Raw genomic sequence first — 25,363 nt, forward strand, 5'->3', positions numbered from 1 at the left:
CAAAATCACATAGTGCCACGATCACTAAAGAATGAGTAGAGGAGATAATGAGGGAAGGGTACTGACCATCAGCAAACAGGGATAAGAGGGCTCCCAATTCTAACTCCTCTCTATGAGATCAAAACGGGAAAGGGGACAGTCCCTTATAGTGGTGGCCTCCTCCAGAAGTCTGTTGCTGGGTCTGCCTTCCACCGCTGGGTGTTTCAAGGGAGAGCTGGTAGTTATTCCAATGTGTCTTCACAATACTGTGCTGCTCCTGGTGCCTTCTGAGCTCCTGGCAATTTGTAGAGATACACTAGCTAGTGTCTGTCCAAAAACTGTCAACAATAAATTTTAGGATTCGAACTGAGCAAGCTAGTCAGGACAGCTGTTTCTTTCTTCAGAAGTCCCCCAGTCATTGGAAGAACTTGGAATTAATGCTTAGATTATGGTTAGCCTTTACTCCAACTCTGTACTAAAGTCATACGGGAGGGTCTTCCAAACCGGAAAATGTGCACTTTCTACGTTGTTCTTACAACGGTCTCCCCTGCCTTGTCTGCAGTGAATATATTCAGCAACTTGGGGTTGTCACCAATCATCTATCATCCAGGAGGACATCTAATTTTCCTCTGGGTTTCCCACAGCAAAGTCAATATCTAGACTCAAAGCTAATGGGTTGAAATGGAATGGGCTGCTGATGAAGTGGGAGATGATACTTACAAGCCACCCACTGGAATTGGGAGAAGGGAAAGGACTAAAATGTGGACTGAAATGAAGGGTTAACTTGTCCAAGACTGACCTCTCCAGTCTAGCCCCCCACAAAGAAGGCTGGCCTCCTGCACAGCTCAACATAAACCATCTAGTCTCAGTGCTTAAGTCCATTAATTTGGTCAAAAGCAAGGCTTGAACTTAGCTCATCGTGGTGAAGAGGAGAGAGGAAAGTGCTGGTGCTTCCTCAACTATGAATGCTGGTGTGGTAAACCCTACTGCTAGTTTGCATGCCCCCCAAACCTCTCCAATAAAACTGCAACTGCAAGGCTTGGACCCCAGTCCCTCATCATGCCAGAGAAGAGGCTGGCATTGTATCCAACCACTAATGCTGACCTGGCAGGATAGGATTGAAATGAAGGCTGTGCCACTCATCTTGCTATTATTCCCTGGCCTCAGATCATACCAAAGGAGGAAATGGTGTTTCCCCAGTCATGTCTGGCCCCGATAGACCTCTGTGTGCAGCTCTAGAATGAATGGGAACATCTATTGATCCAGCGTCTGAGAGCTTTCTCCAGTGCCCCACAGACACAGTGAGAATGCTGCTTGTCCATTCGTCCTGTTTGCATAATAAAAACCTTACAAATAAGGTCACAATTCTGAAAGAAGATACAGCTGATTTGTTCCAAGTGTTTTTCAATTGATGACTACTCCAAACCGGCCACCCCAGGTAAAGATCTGAAGATATTTGACCTGAAGAATGAGACTGCCAGCCCTTGAGTCAAAGGGAACCAGGCCATGCTGCACACCAAAGACCCATTTTTAGCAGCAGTGGGGACTTGAACCTATCTACTGTTTATGACTCTGGCCAGGGAGCTCTGCGTGGGGCTCTGGTCACATTTACACCAGTGGGATGAACATGACCCCTGACTGTAGCCATGTGCCCAGTCTCTGTGGCTCTGGCTTCTGCTCATGTTCCTCATTTGCTCTATGGTTCCCTGAGTGTGCTGGAGCCCTGCCAAGGACTATAGCCTGCTTGGTTGGGCCCTGACAACCTGCCCATTGCCATCTGCCAGCTAATGTCCCACTTTAGCATGAATGAAGGCACCCCTGGAATCAGGATTCTGCCACCTGCCCCTGGGCACAGCTGCCACCTAGCTGTTGCTGCATGGCCTCCATTCGCTTGTCTGGACCAATCAGATCAGATATGTGGAAGCTGGGCCACCATCGCCTCAGAGGGAACCCTTTAGCCAGGTAAGTCCCCACTCCACTCTAGCCACATATTCTTGAAACTCCTAATTCACTTTTTTTGGGTTGAAAATTCTACCCCATATTACAGAAGCTCCACAGATAATTTTCACCCTCACTAGGTACATCAAACACTCAAAGTTAATCTCCAGAGTTTTCATCAACACTGACTTAGTTGTTTTATCTGTCGGGCAATAAAGGTATGGTTCTAGGGTTTATGAACTATTTAAGGGCATAGAAAAATATTTTAGATCTGACAAAAGTAGTTCCAAAACAAAATAACACACTCTCAAATGATCTCAAAAGCAAAAGCCTTTACAATTCTTCATAACCCAAACTTTTTACTTATGAAATATGAGTGCATTTCATCATCCAATAGGGTGGAGCATCTAAACTCAAGCAAGCTAAGGACCTGGGAGTGTAATCTCATGGCAGACCCTCCCCGACTGCTCACATTTTCCAACTCATCCTTTCCCTCAGTCACTGTGTGGCTGCCACTAAATTGTAGGTGGGACCATGGTGCCGTGTGTACTAATCACAGGGCCCATAGGTGGAGTATTTTTTGAACGAATGGGTGCATAGATGAATGAACAAATAAATTAAGCAGTGTATAAATCCTCCAATAGAAGTATTTTAAGATATTTTTAAAAATCAGAATGAGAGGGGAATGGGGAGTTGTTGCTTAATGAGTAAAGAGTTTCAGTTTTGCAAGGTGAGAAAGTTCTGGAGATTGGTTGTGCAACCAAGTGAATATATTTAACACTGCTAAATATACGTAGAAATGATGAAGATGTCTAAGTTTTATGTTATGTTTTTCACCACCATAAAGAATTTAAAAATTAAACAAAATTTTTAAAAAGTAGAAATAAAATTTATAGAAAAATTCAAAATACACTTATGACAGCTATCTGAATCTCACTGCAGCCACTCTTCAGTTTTCATCAACATAGCCCTGACTTCTTTGTCCCATTTTCACATAATATGTATGATTTATCCTATGGCTTCTTTTGGTGGGGGGGTCAGTAATTGACAGTTCCATTTGACAGTCCAGACAGAATTTGATGGTGTAATTACAAAAACAAAACAAAAATAATTTTACTTTCAATTTTATATAAGGAAGAACTTAACCCTTTTGTACAGTTTGAAAAATGATGAGTTCATGTCCTTTGTAGGGACATGGATGAAATTGGAAAACATCATTCTCAGTAAACTATCGCAAGAACAAAAAACCAAACACCGCATATTCTCACTCATAGGTGGGAATTGAACAATGAGAACACATGGACACAGGAAGGGGAACATCACACTTCGGGGACTGTTGTGGGTTGTGGGGAGGGGGGAGGGATAGCATTGAGAGATATACCTAATGCTAGATGACGAGTTGGTGGGTGCAGCGCACCAGCATGGCACATGTATACATATGTAACTTACCTGCACATTGGGCACATGTACCATAAAACCTAAAGTATAATAATAATAATAATAATAATAAAAGAAAAATAAATTAAAAAAATAAATGTAATTAAACAACCAAAAAAAAAGAAAAGAAAAATAAAACTTGACTTTTAGCAACAGGCTAGAAATTTTTAACAAATTTGAAATAACTTCTCAATTTATAGTAAGCCATAGTTCCTCAGTGTGTACATTTATAATCACCTAGAGTCTCTGCACTCAGAAATAACTGTTAACGTGTTAGTGTATGATATATGCACAATATAAATATATTTTACATTGTTTTATATCTTATTTTTCTATTTAATGTATCAGGAGCATTTTCTGAAATTAACACATATTTGGGGTTTCCTATATTAATTTGGAATAAAATCCAAAGTCCTTACCTTGGTCTACAAGCCCCAGTGTGATCTATCCTAAGTCTCCCTGTCTAATTTCAGCTTCTTCCACTTCCCACCTTCCACTCACTGTGTTCTAGTCACACTGGCCTTCTTGCTGGTCCTTAGGCAATGATCAGCATGCACTTGCCTCAGGACCTTCGCACTTATTGCATCTTCCTTCTGGAACCCCTTTCTTCAGATTTTCACAAGGGCTTCTCCCTCATTTCATTGCTGTCTCACCTTATAATAGATAAGCACCTTATATAAAGTGATAACCATTGTGTATCCCCTTGCTCTACTTTATTATTTATTGTAGCACTTAACACTGACTTAATATTATATTACATAGCTATTGATTGTTAAGACCTGGTTTTCCTAGAAGAATGTAAGCTCTACAAGGGCAGAGACTTTGTCTTGTTCATTCTTCTATCCCCTGACACTAGGTTCTAAATCACCGCTTGTTGAATGAACCAATGACTTTTGCTTTAACCTATTTCATGACTGCACAGAACTCTGTTGCATGGATGTTGCTAAATACGTTTAGCTAATTCCCTTTTCTGGGATACTATAGATTGCACTGCAGTGGAATACTTAAATATGTTCTCTTAAATACAGTAGTTTTCCATTGTTTTATCCGAGTTAATTACATTGAGTGCAGCAGCTTCCTAGCCACCTCCCTTCCTTTTTTCCCTCCTCTCACAGTTTGTATCACAGACAGACTGATATCACACTCCTTTCCTTGCCCTCCGTGTACAGAAGCTTAAGTCCAAGCTCTGACTGCTGGTGCATCCCTATTCTACCTTCCCACTGTGGTCTCCCAGAGCAGGAGGAGGGGGAGGATCACAAAAAAATAACCAATGGGTACTAGGCTTAGTACCTGGGTGATGAAATAATCTATACCACACACCCCATGACACAAGTTTACCTATGTAACAAACTTGCATACGTACCCCTGAACTTAAAAGTTAAAAAAATCATTTAACTATTCCAAAAAACACCCCCACACTTCCCACTGGACGCAGGTTGTCCCTCTTACCAGTTGCTCTAATTATGCTTTAGTGTACACTGTTCCCTCTTCACAGAATATATTCCTATTTATTTGCAAGCCTAAATTCCACCCATCTTCCAAGTCCCTTGCCAGTCCCTCCTGATTGCATCGTGCCTTCCTTGAATCTAGTCTGCATGATCTCTCACTTCTCTGAGTTTTTCTAATACTCCCTGTGTCTAGCACGCATGGTGGCTTCTGACCATGTTCAGGCGCCTCGTGAGCTTTAGCTACAATCACATGAACTGCAACTTCCTGAAACACTTTCAAAGTCTTATGCAGTCCTAGTCACAAAATAATAACTATTTTTAAAATTTAGCAGTTTCACCAAAGTAAAAACTTCTATGCAAAACGAGATAGTGTTTTGAGGGAAGAAATGGCGTTACTCAAGATCAAATCTTTTCATGTTTCCCTATATTTTCTTTGCATATTATCTACACACTATTCTGCCATAAAAATTTTCCATTGTTAAATTCCTATTTGCAATCCTTGATCAGCCACTACACGATATCTATTTCTGACAATTTTGTTGTTGTTTTAGATTTTGGCTTGTCTTAACATTATTAAGCATGAAGTTATTTTTAAATGAGTATTACATTCAGGAATTATTTTAAAAACCATGATGAGGTGGTATGTGAGTTATACAGATATTTCTTGGTTTTCATATAAGGGGCATTGGGCTTTATGAAAATCACAAAGTATACCTTTCATTCTTTTCATCCTGTTTGTGGAGGGGTTGGGGAGGATGCTTTCTCTTGGTGAGGATATTACCGGGTGGGAACTGTAGGCTGAGCACTGAGGCAGAAGCATGAGCAAGGGATTCTGCAAAAAATATTCTGCAAGGAATACTGAAGCTGGGTCCACAAGTCACATGGCTTTGCTTTTTGATCTCAATAATATGCATGATTATGCTGAAATCTCAGGTCTTTTTCTCGACCACCACGTGTTTTTTCCATTGTGTGATCTCAGGATCCACCAAAACACACCCAAGGCATCCTGGCAAATGCCCACTCACCATCTTCCTCGTAGAGAAGACCCATATGCATGTGTGCCTCGGCTTCTTTCTTCCCACAGTCAATTTTGATCAGCTGAGCAATCTTAAAACATCGTTCATAGAAGTGGTTCCTTACCCACTTGTCTTCAGAATTATTGAAGTAACAGGCCAGAGCATACAAGTTATTATATACATCTTCGAAGGATTCTTCAAAGAGAGAAAAGCACCACGAATGGCATTAGAAAGATGTCTCATGGCACACCCTTTAGAATGGCAAACCAATATCATGACATTTATTTCCTATTTTTCCTTAAAGATGTGATTACCAATTTTAAAAATTTGGTCTAAAAGCAAAAATTAATTTATTTTAACTATTATATTAATTACATTAATTAAAGGATGTGCAGATGAGTAAAGCAACAAAAGCCTTTCTGAAAACTTAGAACATGTGGGAAACTGACACTATCTGGTTGAAACAGGAGGCTTTAAGATGTAGGACAGGACAACACCTACTAGCAACGTGCTCAGCACTTTTGGAAGAAAGGATTATGTAGTATCATTGAGTACTTTTCCCACTGGAGGTTTGAAAGTACTTAGAGATTCTAGAGATGGCAATGTTTCTCAGCCACGGCAAAAGATAATGTAAATGAAGAAGGCAGAATGGATATGAAAATACCAAGGTATTTCATATCATAAAAATGTCATGGGCCTGATAGATACAACAAATGATGATCAGAATGACCCTATAAGCTCCACATGCTTTCAAGCAATGTTTCTAGCAATACAAATTTCTAGCAATGTTAAGAAAGAGTAGACTTCCATGCTTCTGTTTTCTATGGGTATTTTTTTGCTGGGAATGCATAAATATTCGTCGTTTTTACTCAGAAAGTTGTTAATTAAACTCTCGTAGGTTTTTTTTCCTAAAGGGTATCTAACCTATATCTACGTAAAAAGTGTGTCCGTCAATTGTGAAGCAGTCTTATAAACCCCACTGTGATAGTAAACCTAAACAAATATGTCTGTGTGTTCATAAGTCGTGTCTCAGTCCTGTAAACTCCACTATAATGGTGAATATGAACAAATTCATAATATTTATGTCTCTTGTATTTATGCTGAAAGCATAGTTGTATTATAAAATGCAGTGGCCTCTGGGTTACCCTTCCAATAATTTTTTAATAACAATCATTACCTATTAAAATTCACTGATATTAATTGTTCACTACTACCAGAGGAGTCAACCCACATATTCCTGAAGAGATTACAATTATCAAAAATATTGCCCACTAGGACACCTATAAGATTAAAACCAAAACTCAGAAAAAATGAAACAAGTTGATTACAACAAAGGGTCGTTTTGCAGAACTGTAAGTAAGTCACCCCAATGTTTCAAAAGAAATTTCTAAAACCGATTCTATTCCTTTACATATACTTCTTTAAAATTCCAATGGAAATTAACATTTATATCAAAATAAATTTAATAACTGGAAAACAAAATAAAAAGGTCTCCCTATCCTGGAAGTTGCTGGGGATTCTGGAGAGCCATTCTGCTTTTCGAGGACACTCACACCAGGTGACAGCTCAGGTGAAAAGTAGAGCATGACCTAAGTTATTTATCTGATGCAAATACTCCCACCTCAGAATATTTCTGTGCTTTGTCTTTCCATTATGAACTTCCTACATAATGTGAATACAACACTGAAGTCTGTTTTGTAATATTTCATATTCTTGGTTATATTTACTGATTAGAGAGTTATTGCTTTTAGAAGCCAGTAAGTAAAACATTTCATATTTTCCACTTTAATAAAAAGTATATATATATATAAAATTAAAAATATATGTAGTCCTGAAACAATTTTTTTATATTTTAGTAATTAAACCTTAATGTAAAAATATTTGCAACATTTCATAAGGTTTTTTTTTTTAGGAATGAGTTAGATAAGCTACCAAGATTACATATTTAAAGACTACTTGTCAGCTAAGCTATTTTTCTAGAAAAAAAGGATGATTTTCTAGAATATTAAATATAAAAGAATATATTCAAGTTTCAAATCTTTGGGCAGTCCAAATACATGTCCTGTGCCCTTTACAAAGGCTACAAGTAGCCTTCTCTCCTTGCTTGTAGACCACTTCTTGAATTGTCAGCAGGTATATTCAGAAGATGAAAATCAATTTTATTGTGGGTTTCTTATGCTCCTTAAAAAGAAGCTTCTACAATAAAATAAATTTGAAAAACATTTTTGCAAATTTCCTTTTTCAGTAAACCACACAATATACATCAGCATGCTAAATTCTCTGATTAGTCCCGCAATAAATCAACCTGCTTAACCTCAATGTTAGTTCACCGGGTATTTCTCAAGCTTATTTTGCCAGAAAATTGTTTTGTTTTGCTTTACATCAAATCTGTAAATACCTGTGGAATTTTGCTTTAGTAGAACATAATTTGTGTATCTTAAACAAACATTATTAGAAAAAAATTGCTGCTCAGCCCTTAATAAATTTAAAAGTCAAGTGTAAATAATGTTTGAATTATCTATTGATTCTCTTACCCATTACCATTATTGTCATCTCTTCCCTAGCCCCATGGGGCATAATGCTCAAATCAGATGTCACAGATGGCACAGCAGTGATTCACGAAAATGGATAATATTTTTTAAAAAAAGTATCAGGGACAAAGAAACACTTTAACAAATGGAAAATAACCCAAAAAGAAATGACTGGCTTACTTTAAACACATCTTTGCTATAAAACAGCAAGTGTTTTATAAAGTAATTTAAATAACTCTAGGTTACTGCTCTGTAAGTCTCAAGAGATAGAACTGACCTGAGATGACTGTTGTTAGTGCCATAGCTTTGATTAAATGAACTTCACTGTGACCCTAGAGTGATGGTTCTTCCAATGAGAAGCAACGAGAATGCTCAGTTACATGCTATCTCAGGAAAATTGTCTCTAACGTCACAACCATATGGAATGGAACTTTCAGATACTATTAACATATTTCTATATTCTAGGCATACATACACATTTTAAGATTTAGGATTCATTCAAATTAATAAATGTGAATGTGCATATGTCATTTTCTGGTACATCCCTAATTCAAACCACAATTTTCCTCCAATAAAGTTCATGTGTTGAATGTGGAAAAAAAATTATAACAATTTTTGAAAAAAGGTGGCACAAATGTTTACATGTCCTTCAGCTGAAGTTTTTCCAGTAATACTTTTGTAATAATTTTATTTTTGTATATTTCAACCAGTCAAAAGCCACTGCATTTTGTGGGAGATAATCCTACAGAAGAGACTTTGGCTATTATAACATTGGACTTTGGGCCAGGTGCAGTGGCTCATGCCTGTAATCCCAGCTCTTTGGGAGACCAAGGTAGGAGAATCACTTGAGGTCAGGAGTTCGAGACCAGCCTGGCCAACATGGTGAAACCCCGTCTCTACTAAAAATACAAAAATTAGCTTGGCATGGTGGTTTGTGCCTGTAGTCCCAGCTACTCGGGAGGCTGCGGCAGGAAAATCGCTTGAACCTGGAAGAAGGAGGTTGCAGTGAGCTAAGATCACACCACTGTACTCCAGCCTGGTTGACAGAGCAAGAGTCTGTCTCAAAACAAAACAAAAAGTTAGACTTTGTTAACTTTTGGATTGGAGAAACATTTTTACTTGTAGTAACTTTTCTTTAAGAAATATTATATATTAAAATGTTTTCTACCCTGAAATAGACTATTTGGCATTTTAGGTTCTTATAAATTTGAAAAAGCTTTATGACAAGCTGGCTCACATCTATGACACCTTATGACAAGTGACATATTTAGCTTATATTTACACTCTCTCCAATGAAAGCCTCAATTTAAAACAGTGAATATGATAAAATTCAATGGACTAAAACAGCTAATGAGCAAATATTATCTTAATTAGTTCTACTTTCAGTTTAAATATCACTGTAGAATTTTGGGCAAATACTAGAATGTAGGTTGTTTTGTTTTGTTTTGTTTTGAGATGGAGTCTTGCTCTTGTCACCTAAGCTGGAGCGCAATGGAGCAATCTCAGCTCACTGCAACCTTTGTCTCTCGGGTTCAAGCAATTCCCTGCCTCAGCCTCCTGAGTAGCTGGGATCACAGGCACCTGCCACCACATCCGGCTAATTTTTGTATTTTTAGTAGAGACGGGGTTTCACCATGTTGGCCAGGCTGGTCTCGAACTCCTGACCTCAGGTGATCCACCCGCCTCGGCCTCCCAAAGTGCTAGAATTACAGGCATGAGCCACTGCGCCCAGCCAAAATGGAGGTTTTTTACAATAGCACTTTTTATTTACAATAGTTAATTTCTTGAGAAATAATTGTAAATAATATTTTAAAGTTCACCAAAATATTTTTTTCACATCCGTCCTGCAGTGAAACCCTTTTCATAATATAAATAACCACCTCCTATCCCACCCCTGCCATACACACACCCTAGTTCATTTGTTTTGTTGTTCACATTTTTGTGTGTCTCATACTCATAAGTCAGTTCACAACCTGATGGGAAATATGTATTGGCTCCAACATATAGAGACTCTTCTAATGTTGTTTACACGACTCCATAAATTTTCTCCATGGTACCATTGGGTAACAAAAAGTTGCTAATACCCTATTTTCTCATAGAAAAGCCTGAAATGACATGTAGACATCGTCATGTTGAGGCCTGAGTTTTTCTTTTTGAATCCTGTGGTATTTTCCCCCAAAAATTTGGAGAAAGGAATAATTTAGAATACCAAATTTACATGCCAAATTCTAGAATTTCCTTTTTTTATTTGATTATAGATGACTAGTTAAAATGACCAGTTCCTAATATGTAACTAAGAAATATTTATGACAACAATATCAGTATAATTAGTGTAGAGATGAAAATATTTAATACTTGGAATGTATACTAACTTTCTGGAAAATTTTGAAATACAAAAAATTTATTAGAAATGATGTAATGGAAAATATAAAATTGACAATTTTATTTGCAATTGTGAATTGCAGGATTTTCATGTCTTTTTACTATTTACAAAGACAAATTCTCCGATTCAAATCAGTAGGACTTCTTGACCCAAACTTCAAAGTCCACTATCTAAACTTAGGAAAATCAGTGTGATTTTCAAGTTATAGCACTCTTTGAAAGTATCTCCTGTATGAAAGTCAATATTCAGATTACGTATACAGAAAAACTGTAGAAAGTTTAAACCTAATGATAGGAACTATGTTAATTCATGGGGAAGTTCTGGAGATATTATTAGGTGCTATGTGTTGTCTTCCCTGGCTCGGAAGGACATCACCAGAATGCCCCCGTGCCTGGGCAGCCTCGTGATCCAACATTCCCTTTCCTTAATTCTATAAAGATGCTTAATTGACTGGGTTGAAGTGTGCTAAGTTGTCTTAATGTTTCAAATTCATACATGAAACAATCTGGAATCTTCTCCCAGGAGCTCGCTGTTCTGGCTCCTTCTGTGCTCTGCCCACAGTCCCACCACTTACTTTTCCTCTCAGCGTCCTCAGCCCTGGTCAGGTAATAGTAGAAGTAATCCAGTTTATCAGGCTGCTCCTCCAGGGGCTTCTGCAGCCAGAAGAGGGACCTGACTCTCGCAGCCTCCTTCAGGGCATCCCACTGCTCCATCAGAGCAAAGAGCTCGGTGAAGGACTTATGATAACCATCTCGCAGCATGTCCACACAGATATTCTTCTTGTAGGGGTTCCTATAACTGGGAATATGAATCAGAACACTCTCAGGTTTATGTTAATCCTTTCAGTCCGCACAGCGTTTTCATTCTCTAATGATTAAAGGTTGAATCATGTTGCCTTTTCTGCCAGTGAAAGCACTGAAAACTATCAAAAGATCTTTGCCTCAAACACTTATAATTTAACAACTTCTGCTTAATGAAAGATGCCAGGAGCTATCTAAATACAGTAATTTTAATGAAATTACATTATAAACATATCAGTTCCAGAGCTGAGCTCCATTTGATAAGGACAAATAAGCTAGTTGACTGATGAATATTAAAAAATACTTGATACAACAGCCTCCCACCAAAAAAAGAAAAAACCCCAACAAGTCAAGCAAAAATAAAACTTGCCATTTAATATCAAAACAATATTCTCTCTATATTAGCAGTTTCACTGTATGTTACAGAAGTTCATCATTCTTTCATTCATGCAGAAAATATTTATTGAAATCTATTACTAACTATATATTTTTAAATTATTTTCAGTTAGAATTAAGTTAATGATTAATAATTATATTCTAACTTCAATAATCAAATGCAAAAAGATAAAGTGACAAATGAATATTCCATTTAGTCAAGCGACAAATAGGTACTGAGTTTCCTACTAAGTGCCAGGCACTGTTCTAGACCAAATAGATTCCATGCCCTGTGACGCTTACATTCTAGGGGCAGAACATGACTAACAAATAAGTAAGCAAATGAGAAATAATTTCAAATCATGAAAATTTCTAGAAAGGAAATAAACAGAATTGTGAGATAATAGCTGTGTAGTGGCTATTATTCCATTAAAAGAACAATTAGATACCAAAAGATATAGCTTTATACTAATTATATTATATTCTTTAAAAAAATATAGGACAAACGACATGATGTGCTACTACTGGCAACAAAAATTCACCGTGGAGTGGAAACAGCCCAGACCACCAAGATTGAGTCCAGTTTTGCCTCACCTCCCTGGGTCTCCAGTCTTCTCCTCTCTAAGCTGTGTATATTAGTATATGCTACCTACATCATGGGATTCCTCTAGGAACCAAATGAAATTAGGTATGTGAAAATACTCTGGGAAATGTGAAATCTCACTGCTGCTTCTCAATTCCTCATTATGCATTAGATTCACCTACAGAGTTCAAAAAAACAAACAAATAACAAAATAAAACAAAGTGACTAGACTTGCATCTGCCAAGGATTTCTTATGCAGTGGATCAACTTAGGTAGAGAACAAACAAATAAGGAGTGGCAAGCAGGAGAGTGGTGAGACAGGAAGTTTAGAAAAAAGGCAGGGACCAGATCATGAAGAGACCTTAAGGTAAAAGCAACAGTGAGAAGTTTGGACTCCAAGCTGGGAGGGAGGTAGAGCTATTGGAGATCAGAGTCAGGGAACTGACATGACGAGACTGCATTTTACAAAAGTCATCTGGAAGAAGCGTCCCAGCTGAACTGCAACCTTCCCCTATATGGCAGTCAGGTTGTTATAGAACTAGTCCATAAAGAGAATAAAGAGACCACATGGATCCTAGGTCAAAAGATTAAAAGCCAACATTTAGTATGAGAATAAGATATATTTGAAATGGGGAAGAGAAAAGGAATAGTGCTTGTTACTTATTCGTGTCCTCCAATTGCGATAGAGGAGGAAAGTATGGAGAAAGGCAGTGAGATGCTTGGAGGGCCATGTTCTCTTTCTCTTCCTCACTCCAGTCAAATGGAGGGGCTCAGAGAGTAGAAAAGTCAACATCCTGTGAAATGCAGTGGGAGCCAAGAGTAGAAAACACTCATATCCTGTTTCCCATCTAGGGTTCTTGAAGGCAGGGAGGATTACCAACATCCCTCTCCCCACCTCCCCATACGCAAGGGCATGCAAAGGCAGCAAAAGTCCCTGCATAGCATTTCTAGGCAGAGGAGGACCAGAACCAGCCCTGTAATTGTCCACAGCCCCTGAATGGTATAGGAGACGGGACTTAATATTCTAGTGGGCATCATGTGTGGCCCAGAAGTTACTGGGAGGAGAGGGCTGATACGTCTGTCACAATGTCATCTGGCCATAGCAAGGAGATGTATCCTAATGACTGTTCATGGGCTACCCACTGGGGACTGAAGGAAGACACAGCTAAAGCGGAAATGAGCAGTACTGGGGAGCTCCTGAAGGGTTCAGGTCAGCATATTTCCAGAGCTGATAGAACAAAGACGGATCAAGTACATCAGAGATGGACACATGTAAAGGACCTCATAAGCTAGGAATGCATTCAGCTATAAGTAAAAGAAATTTGTCTCACAGTGCTGTGAAAAGTGGAGGTTTCTAATTTTCTTGCCTAAAGGCAGGCAGCTGAGGGCCTTGGTTCAGTAGCCTGGCAAGTTCAAGACCATGTCTCTGGGGTTATCTTGACTTTCCCTCTTTCTGGTCCCTTACTGGTTGCTACAGGGCTGCTACAGCTTCAGAAATTATGTCTACTTTCAAGACAGGAAGAAAAGGGAAAGTGGGGTGGCACTGGCATCCCTTATTTTAGGGAAAAATGAAACATTCCTGCAACCACTAGCAGATTTCCACTTGTTTATTGGCCAGAACCCTGTCACAGCCCCACTCCTCACCTTGGTGCAAGGAGTCTGGAAAAACAAATACCCTGCCTGCTCTTGGGCATGTTACTGCCCCCAAACAAAACTAGAGCTATGTCTGCAAAGATGGAGGAAGGAATGGATACTGGCCAGACAAATGCAGTGACAATTACAAAGTCCAGGAAGTCAGGGGTGTCCAGTCTTTTGGGTTCTCTGGGCCACATTGAAAGAAGAATTGCCTTGGGCCACACATAAAATACACTAACAATAGCTGATAAGCTAAAAAAAATCACAAACAAATCTCATAGCCTTTTTAAGAAAGTTTATGAATTTGTGTTGGGCCACATTCAAAGCCATCCTGGGCCGCATGTGGCCCATGGGCACTGGGTTGGACAAGCTTGTTCCAGGTCAAGATCTGAAAATAAATGCTGTTACCCCAGGGGGTTACCAGATAAAATGTAGGATGCCCAGGTACATTTTAACATCAGATAAACAATGAATGATTTTTTTATTAGCGGTATGCCCCAAATACTGCATAGAACATACTTATTCTAAAAAAAAATTTCTTGTTTTTGAAACTCAGACTGAACTGTATGCTCTGTATTTCTATTTGCTAAATCTAGTAACTCTACTCCCCTGAAGCCCCCAGTAGTGCGATGCTGTCTCTGTGTAGGAAAATAGGGTGAGGGGAAGAAGTTTTAGAATCTTGAACAACCTGAGAAACTGCCGAATTGGACTGACTTTACCTGAGAGTGACAAGATTGGATTTTTACACTAGGGAGGATCAAGGCTCAGGGCCAGGAATTAAAATTAAGTTATAAAAAAATAAAGACTTTCAATTTAGCATTCTCGAGTCTGTGAGTCAGAAATTCACACCTGATCCAAGAGAAGGGAGGGGAGGAGGGTAAAACCGGGAGCAGGAAGAACGGATGGGAGACTGTGGTTGCGGAAAGGAGAGGTGCTGGGGGTGGAACCAGGGTAAAGCTGGAGGGATGGAGAGAAGTAGGTGATTTCAAAACATTTTAGGGAGACAAAAGTATGGGTTACTTGGTGACTCAAAGGATATCAGGAGTGAAGGAAAGGGAGGAGCAAGGATAAAAACCAGGTTTTGGGATTGGGTAATGGGTTAATTAGTAATTTGCTGAAGAGGGGAACACGAAAGGATGAACTGGTTTGGGGAAAGATAATGAGTTAAGGTTCAGATAACTGGAGTTTCAGGAGCCTGAGGGGACCTCCACGTGTTACCCTAGAAGGCAGTTTGGGGGGTGACATAGGAGGCCTGAGAGGACAAGGGGTTGGAATCTTGCCTCACACAAGCAATGCCACCTTTGTATGTGTATGCACTGGTGGCCAGCCGATCTTCCTAGGAGTGAAGAAGACATCTGGGGGCCAAAATGAAGAAAATAATAAATAGATAAAAATTAAAATTGACCATAAATGATACAAATAAATGCTAGATAGGGCAGTTAGAAGGCCATCTCAGTTCTAATCACAACAGGGTCAGAAATCCAGAAAAATCACTCTCTGGGCCTCATTTTCCCCACCTGGAAGATAAAGGTGCTTTTGCTGGATTTGGTCTACCCAGCATCTAGCTCCACGTCCACAGGAGGCACATTCTAAAAGTATTTCAGAAATAACCAATCCCACGTTGTATGTAGTCTTGGTGGCATGAAAATGCAGGGACTCCCTAGCCAAGGAGTGGGTTATTGACCCAAATTAGGCCAACTGGTCTCTCTCCCAAAATTCTGAAACCAGAGGCAAGCAACATAAAGGTGTAGGAGGTTGCTGGTGCTCAATCAATCTGGAAGAATCTTGACAAGATTCTCTCGTAGTTCCTGCTACCTACATCCATTCGAGAGGGCTGGGTCTGGTCTTTTTCTTCTGATCTGGGTTCTCCTCTAAATTCTACTATATCCTTCCAATAAAATCATTTCCACTTGATTTAGTCAGAATCCATTTCTGCTGTCTGTGACCAAAGAACACTAAGTGATTCAGAAGGGGTTGGACAATCATTTCCACAACACCTTTCAGCTTCAAACATCTATGATATATAACTAATATCAATTTTTAAAATTTCTAGTACATTTTTAAAAAAGATCATTCTTTACAGATGATGTTACAAATAGAAATGTATTTAAATATGCATATAGAACTATGCTGGTATCATCTCTATTTTTTACACTCATGCGCACATACCTATGCATACAAATATGCTACTGTTTAAGCCTCATTGCTAATATTTGAGAGCAAGAAAAGACAATTATAGTGGTTTAATAAATAGGTTCCTATCTAAACCTTCATAGTTAATGCAAATTATTTCTTTATCTTCTTTTATTAAAATAAATCAGCTATCTAAAAAAAAGGAATGTCAATCTCTACCATTATATTTGAATTTCTCAGGTTTTAAATTTCATAACAGAGAACCATAGCCAAAGTTCACTTGCTATATGAAAGAATTGTTTTAAACACAAATAGAAATATAAACAAAACTCAGATTTATTCGCTTAATCGTTATTTCATTTGGCCATAAACTTTTTAGGCTTTGGTTTCATTTACACATTAAAAAACTTTTATGAATATTAGTCTAAATTAACAGATGCTGTTTTTAAGCATCAGAAAAAGAAAAATCTTCTTGAACTGATGCCACGATACTGGATGAAAATAGAGAACGCTGGTAAAATTTATGGAGAGATTTAATGTTACAAAATATGAGGAGAGTTCATCTGACAGGAAAAAAAATGTGCCATTCACAGAAGCAAAAGTTGTCACATTCGTGGACATGCTGAATGTATCCTAAGGAAGATCTTTGCCACTGCCGATACTTGGGGCTGCAATGGGATAAGGGATGCAGCTTGAGAACGCATTTGAGAATGAAATTAAGTAGTCAAGCATTTCATATGGGTTTTATTGCCATTTAAGGGCATTATTCATTTAATGGAGATGCTGTTAACTGTTTTGAATTCACATCAACATCTCCCTAAAAAAATGCAGACATTAAAAAAATCTAGAAACTGACAGAAAGCAGAGCTGAACAATATGGCATAACTCCACAGCAGGTGAATACGAAGAGATGCTGAGAAATGGAGAATTTACTGCTAAACAGCCATGGAGATATTATAGTGTTTTAAAATTCCGCCTTAAACTATTTTGAATAGCTACTATTTATAGAGCACCCACAATGTGTCAGGCACTGTGTAGACATCATTTCTAACTGGCACAATAACTGTATAAAGTACTACTTCAATTTTTACAAATTAAAAAACCTGTCTTCAGTGAGGTTGTGAATTGCCCAAAGCCATACAAGTTATTAATAGTAAATGGCAGAGTTGGAATTCACACCCAGATCCCTCTGGTTGCAAATTCTGAATTCTTCCCATTTCCCTACATTGCCTCCTATTATATCACATGTTGTTGCTTTTTCTTCTTCTCCTCCTCCACACAATGTTTTATTTATTTGTATTGATTAGGAATTTGATGTTATTTGACAATTATGATGCAACCTTTCAATTGGTAAGCCGTTCTGTTTATCCATGGCAATCCATGTATAGGTTGGGTTGGAGACAGAGATCAGTATCATTTTGTGACTCCCCCAGAAAATCCTTCTCTTTAAAAGGAGAGAGCAGACAGCCAGCAGCATCCAGGAAGAGCAAATTAAATGGATATGGTTCCCACTCAAGGGCGTAAACTCTAACAGGAAAAACACTGACAAAGACAAACATTTAAAAGGATAAAAAGCATATACTTCTATAAATATAAAAAAGATGAACAGATGCAATGAATAGAAATTACAATTTATTTTACTCTCTCTGCACCTAAACTAATACATCTAATAAGTAATATAAAACCACCTAAGTAGGTCTTTGTATTAGTTATTGGGTGAATTTTTAAAATCAAAGGCATTATTGTATATTCAATTATATGACTGATATATTTAACATATTTTTTTCATAGGATAAACTGAATTATGGAATCAAGATGAAGCTTTACATTCAGTGAAATATTTCAAAAGTGGTTCAATAAAAAAAACCATACTTTAAAACAAGATCATAAAATTTTCATTTAATCTGACAAAGATAAAATCAAAAGATATGTAATATCTAATCAAAAGTCAGGATAATAATTTTATTTCATTAAGTTAATATTTATAAGTCATGAGTGGGTTATCCATGTGTCAGTTATACAGTTTTACATTCATATGGTAGGGATAAATGTTCCTGGAATCACCTACGGGATAATTACATTGACTTAAATTAATACTTAAATAGCTTCAGTTAATATAATTTCCTTGGAATAAAGTGAATCACTATTCTTACCTATCTTTTTCGGTGTAGGTAGATATTATGTATACTGTAATTAGAATGAAAAAAGTCATTTCTTGACATACACACACTAACTGATAAAAATTATATGAGTTGTTTATGTTTTATAGTTTTTGGTAAAAATGCTATTTTTTCCCAAAAGCTAAAATAACAATATAGCATTTTCCTAGCCATATAAATGTATAAAGAGAGAGAAGTTAAAAAGACATAAAATTTGACAGTGTTTAAAATGACTTTTTACTTTAAAGCCATATAGAATTACAATGAAAACTGAAAGCATTTTTCTTAATTTTACACACTCAGGTTGTTCACAATTATTAGTCATAGTATTGATTAGCAATGATTAAGAATTGGGCTACCAACAGCCATATATATGTATTTTGTAAGAAACATTAGTGAGTTAAGATTTTTAGAATTCTTATTTTCCATGCACTTCAAAATATAGCAAGAAAGAAGTTTCAATATAAAAAGGTCTTTAAATTTAAAGGATTTCCAATGAGTTGACTGGTCTCTGGGGGCATCTACTGGAAATTTAGCAAACTGCAATTTCATCACGTAAATTTGATAACTTTCATTATCCATCCTAATACAGATATTATTTTAATTGATATGCAAATAAGTTGACAAAGAAGATAAATGTAAAGTTATGCATGGTATTCTATCTCATCCATCTGGTAACAGCAAAACATGTAGCTGTCTATGAGATCAGTTAACAAATATTCAACTGTTAAAAATGTAAATAGGGCAGGTGGCATATCATAGATTAACAGTTTTCAAAGCATCCAATTCTTATTTTTGGAAAAATTAGAAAAATACTTTACACTTAAACATTCACATATTTAACGAGAAATTTTTATTAATCCAAATAAAATACATATAAAGCACTTTTAAATTATGATGGATTCTCTAAAACAAATCATTTTGTATCTCATACATCCACCAATCATAAATAATATGACTACTGCTTATTTTCTATATGATTTAATTTAATTATTACATGTTAACATCTCAAAAAGTAGAATTTATTATACTTGGATCAAAAGAATTTTTCATTATAGTCATTACAACTAGAATTCATCATTAAAATGAACATTGTTATTAATGTCTTCTAAACATTTCAGAACCTCCTTAAAGAATATTGAACATATAATGAACACAATACAATCATTTCAATGTATTATAGTTTAACATATTTTAATTAAAAAGCTCTTTTTATAATATTATCTCAGTTATGACTAATCATATGATAATTTAAATATCACAGCCGTTATAATGATCTTGATTTTTTGCAGAATTTATGAATCATATTCACTTTGAGAGAAGATTAAAAATAAAATTTGAAAGTATAAACATTGTGATATGCTTATATTTTACCATTATATATTTTATACATTGCTGTAAAATTTACATAATTTATATATAATTATACATAATTTTTATAAAATGCAATTAGATATTATATACATTATATATTATTTATATAAATATATAATTAGATATATAAATTATATATTTATATAAAATTATACATTATATAAATTTTATATTATATTACTTATATTAAATTATATGATATACAATTTACATAAAATTATATATAAAAATTATATAAAATTCTCCTTGTAAAGATTCAGATAACATTTTAGCTTCACTCCAAAGAAATTGTCTAATGCAATATATTAATTTATAATTTTTCTAGAAATTTCTTAGAATTGCTATCCAAATAAATGACTTCATCTTTTATTATATGAACTGAAAAAATTAAGCAATATAAAAATATTGCCAAAAAGTCAGAATGTAAATATTAATATAGCATTCTGTTTCAGTTTTGATTTAGACTCAATTTAGGTAGATAGGCCAATTTAACAATTTTAAATACATAAATAAAATCTGCCTCCCAGAACATTTTATGGAACAGAACTTTTATGTGATTATCAAAACAGTTACGCATTTACTAATTTGAACTTTAGAGGAAACTGTTACCTATGCAAGTTGTGCTTTGTATTTTTGGATTTTTTATCTATTAATAATAAAGAAAAGCATAGTCAGACTTTCAACATTTTAAAAGTATATATACAAATTGAAAAATGCTCTTTTGAAAAAACTAACCTAAGTTCAACCTTTATTTTAAAAAAAAAACCTAGTAATAATGAAGGAATAAAGTTTATCCTGTGGCATTTTGTAAATAGTACTACCACTAATACAACACTTTCAACGAATAATAAAAATAGCTAAAAATTCGATCAGTAAAAATTCTCTCAATAGCCTGATAAGAATTCATTTCAACATGGGTGATTATATTTTAGAAGTTATGAAATATTTGTGTAGAATGGGACAGAAATTCTTTCACAGATTCTATTTTGATAGAACTGATGTTTTGCATTAAAGGCAGTCACTTTTTGTGAGATCAACAAATGTTTATAAACCAAACAGTATTTTCATTGATGATTATTAACAAATATCAGAGGAAAGCATGCTTATTTAGCAAATAGTACAGGACTATAATCTTTACAATAACTTTAGATAATTTCCTTAATAACAGAAAGGCATTTTTTATGTGCCCACCTGCTCAAAGTGAGTTATTCAAGTGATTCCCATTTAATCAAATATTTGAAGTACAGTAATTGTTATCAACCAGGATTGGATAAACTATTCATCAGACAATAGAGAGTATTACCAAAATAGTTACCCACGGTAGCTGTCGCACAGAACTTTAGCATTATTCATTTTCTTTATTGAAAAACCTCAAACATACACATTTTTAAGACTTAAAAAAATACTGTTGGTTTTCGAAACATTTGTTGCTCTCACAAAAAGTAACTGCCTTTAATGAAAACTTCTTTAGTAGTTTGGTAAAAAAGGATTGGAAGAAAAGCTCCTTATATGAGCTTAATTACATATGCAATTTTGATAAAAGTCTTATTACTTCCAAACTCCTTTGAGAAATTCAAACTTTATACAAAATAATTTGTGTAGAAAAATTTTAAGCCAAAGATTCCACATGGAAAGATATTAAATGAGTGTTAAAGGAGAATTTTTCAGGGACAGTCTTTTCAAGCCGGGATTACAACACGACTCCAAACACCTTTGGCTAACTGCAGCAAATCATATGGATTCTTGTTCTTTTCTTTCAGATTACACTGTACTTCTCTACTATAGAAAAACCAGTTAAACCTAAGCTGAAAAATAAACCCTGGAAATAATCTTAGCTTTTAAATTGAGTTATAATGATACAAAATAAATTCAAATAAGTAATACAATTCTGGTATATTCTGTGTCCTAATATAACAAGAAGAAACACGAGGAAAAGAGGAGGGAAACAAAAAATGAGTTTCATATCACAGGACTACAAAGAGTGGACTAAATATACATGTAAATTTCATCATACTCACTCATCAAATGATCATTTTTGTCTAAATTAGTATTTATAATTTCTATTAACAAAAAACTGCATAGAATATGATATTCACTCTGTTGCGTTCTTCTTTTTAAAACCACCCATCTTCACACTGACACTCTGTTTTTTGAAACATAATTCTATGATACCCTCCACATTTTTTGAAATTTTATTGTTTGGAAAACTTTTTCTCAAATAACATCATTTAAAATTTTCTTTTAGCTCTCTATACAGCATTAGAAATAAAAGAACTATCAACTTTCCATATACATTCAGGGAAATATCAAACTTTTAATAAAAATGAAAAGCTGGAGAATATAAAGAACAAACTTAGTAAAAACAAGTTGCATTATAAAGAAAACTTCAGCTCACTGCATTTTTTTTTTACTAAAGTATGTCATACATTTTATCTTTGCAAGAGTTTGACGAGTTTTGCAAGTAAAATTCTGTTTCCTCTACACTTGCTAATAGTCATGAGAATCTGTAGTTTGCACCTTCCCATTAAAAATGTATTGTATTTTTTGAAATTATTCACCCCGCCTTTTATCCAGATCATGTCTTTGAAAGGAGGAAGTAGATAATAAATGGAATAATTCATGATTCCCCATTAAATATGAAACTTTCTTTTGCAGAGTTTAGAAAATGAAGTTCTACATAATGTACAAAAGTTGATTAGAACTTTTTTAACCTTTTCAAGAAAAAACCTTTCATATTAAACAACTACATGAGGAGCTTTCTCTGAGAAAGGTAAAACAATCAATTCTTTACACCTATAGGTTCGTCATATACATTCTAATATTGCTCCCTCTAAACATATATTTCCTTATAATACTTTAAAAATATTAAAAATAATGGCAAGAAAAATAGTATACACTGAGTTGTAAACATGACAAATTTTAAGATAAATATAATGTTTAAAATACAAAGGGAAAAAATCACATAAATTAAAAATGAAAACAAAACATTATTCATGCTCTTTTCAGTAATGTAATGGAAGATAGTGTAGGGGTAAATAACAAAAACTGCATGTATATTTCTCTTACTATGGCATGTCTTCTAGTGAAGTAATGATATTTTGTCATGAGAAAAAAGTATATACACTTATAGAACTTATCTTTTACAAATCAATCATTGGTACTCCGTTAACTACACTCTCTTGCGCCCCTTTTTTGATAAAATTTTAAAAAGAAACCAAATGATTCTTAAGACGACTCCAGTTCTATATTTTTAGATATAAATATTCTATATGTCTTGGGTGAGAAATCTGTATGTCTTGGGTGAGAATTTACATATAAATATTCTATATGTCTTGGGTGAGAAATACCTTAAGAGAAATGTCAAGTTCTGACTACTTAAGAGCAGCAGTTAATCTCATTTCTTCTTTGAGTTTTTAAGTTTCTATCACAGAAATAGTTCCTCATTTGACTCAACATATTTTGATTTTCTCCTTATCTAAAAATAAATTAGAATACATTTCCCTGTCAAACTTGAATGCTTAAAAGATAACTACCAAACTGTAAGTCATGTAAATAAATCTTTCAAATTATGTGCTCTTTAATTACCGTTGCAAAGTAAGTGTGCACTGCACACATGAACAGTGAAGCCAGGAGTTTTCACAGATTGTATGTATACAATAAACTTCCAGAACATAATAAAAACTAAATTAATAAAAACAAAAAGTCAATGGATCATTTTGATGCTTCGGCCAGAAAACATCTGTGTATATATAAAAGATCTTGTATATAAAGATCTTGTTTTCCTGAATATCATATTAATTTTATTGCAGCTATCTAAACATTTAGAAAATTACTAGTTATAACTAAGAATATGGAATTAGTAAATACAAAAGTATATCAATAAGAACATTGCAAGAACAAAAGAAAGTATTTGCAAGAAGATGAAATAAAAGAGCCTTGGATTTAAACTTTTTTTAAAAAGTATAAAATAGATTAGTAGGCAGAGAACAAGAATATTTTTCTTTTGTATTACCATATAATAATGCAAATACCAACAAAAAGAAAGCTTGTATAATATTATTAGTATTAAACAAAATAGAATTCAGGTGGAAAAAAATTAAAAGAGCATAATAATATCAGATTTATAAACAGATTAATTTACTGAAAAATATAGCAGGTAGGAAATAATGCACCTAATAATATAGCTTAAAAATACATAAAATTAACAGAATAATGAGAAGACATTGATTTTAATTTTTTTCAGAAACTTACAGATAAAGTAGAGGTAGAAATATTTGAACAGTAATTGCCTAGCTTGATTGAAATAACAGCCTCACACTAATATTTAGATTCTGAGAGATTTTTATATAATTATCTACCAAACAAATAGAGAATATATACTTATTTTTCAAAAAAAATAAATATTTATAAAACCTGACCATGTACTGGTCACACCAGGAATTTTGTAAATTGATACATTTAGTACACATCCATGGATATACATCCATGACACACTTACTAAGCATGAGTAAAGATTTACTTCCCAATCCTGGATCCCCTACAAAAAAAAAGAAAAGAAAACACCAAAAACTACTCACCTGCAAATTTAGAAATACACTTCAAATTTATTTATTTTTTGCTTAAATGCAAAACCACTATGGAAATTTTCACATATTTAGAATTGAAAGAAAAAAAAAGTTATTACCATATTTAAAAAGGAGGCTATAGATTTAAGTGCATTTTCTAAAAAACAGGAGCAACTGATACTAGTGAAGAAGCTAGCTTTCAACTCAGGATGATAGGAAAAAATCCTAACAAAACAAGTATCATGAAATAATACTAAATAAAAATCCGAGAAGAAAATATTAACAGTAAGTTGATAAAATGATAAAAGAGAGACCAAAAAGTTGACCCATAAAATGAAATAACTGGTTATGTGAAAAGAAAAAGATACCTGTGCAAATATAACCATGAAAAACAAAAACAGATAGTCACTAAACATAGTAGCACAAATGGAAAAAGCTTCTAATTATAATTATAGTAACAGCTAACTCTTACTGTATGCTTAATGATGTGCCAGGTGCTGTTTTCAATAATTTACATGTAATTAGCCTATTTAAACCTGACAACATTTTTAATGAGATAGGTGCTATCATTTTAATCTCCATGTTACAGATGAGGAAACTACGGCACAAAGAGTTTAATTAACAAGGTGAAGATCGCACACCTGTGAGTGATGGCGCTGGTTCATCAACAGAGGCAGTCCAACCCTAGACCCCATATTATTAGCCATCATTATCTTTACACTCCCTCCAAGATACAGAGAATATTTCAAGAAATATAGAAGAGACTTTAACATTATTAGAAAATATCATGTTAAAATTTATTGCAGTAAATATAAAATTTTACATAAATAGGCACTTATTTTTTTAAAATAACAATTAGCTGGAGAAGACTTAGAAGACCAATTACAAGACCTACCTACCCCCTTTCCCCGACCCCTACTCTCACCAAAGGTGAGAAACTATTCAGTTCCGCATGGGAGTTCTGCCAAATTTTCAGTCATAAAAAATTCCCATTTCATCCAAAATGT

At 35.0% G+C, this 25,363-nt stretch overlaps 1 protein-coding gene across 7 annotated transcripts in view; it reads right to left on the reverse strand.

Moving 5' to 3' along the window:
• TTC29 (tetratricopeptide repeat domain 29) overlaps positions 1–25,363 on the reverse strand; it is a 290,487-nt gene that overhangs the window by 208,691 nt on the left and 56,433 nt on the right. For 5 of the 7 annotated variants that reach the window (XM_054486390.2, XM_054486388.2, XM_054486391.2 and 2 more), the window contains 2 exons: positions 11,307–11,530; positions 5,828–6,013 (listed from right to left, as the gene is read on the reverse strand). In XM_054486390.2, coding sequence (XP_054342365.1) covers positions 5,828–6,013; positions 11,307–11,530 — 410 coding nt within the window. The remainder of the gene's footprint in view (positions 1–5,827; positions 6,014–11,306; positions 11,531–25,363) is intronic. The other 2 variants (XM_054486394.2, XM_054486393.2) reach the window with 1 other exon arrangement.

The sequence above is a fragment of the Pongo pygmaeus genome, chromosome 3 (assembly GCF_028885625.2).
Source record: "Pongo pygmaeus isolate AG05252 chromosome 3, NHGRI_mPonPyg2-v2.0_pri, whole genome shotgun sequence".
Classification (NCBI taxonomy): domain Eukaryota; kingdom Metazoa; phylum Chordata; class Mammalia; order Primates; family Hominidae; genus Pongo; species Pongo pygmaeus.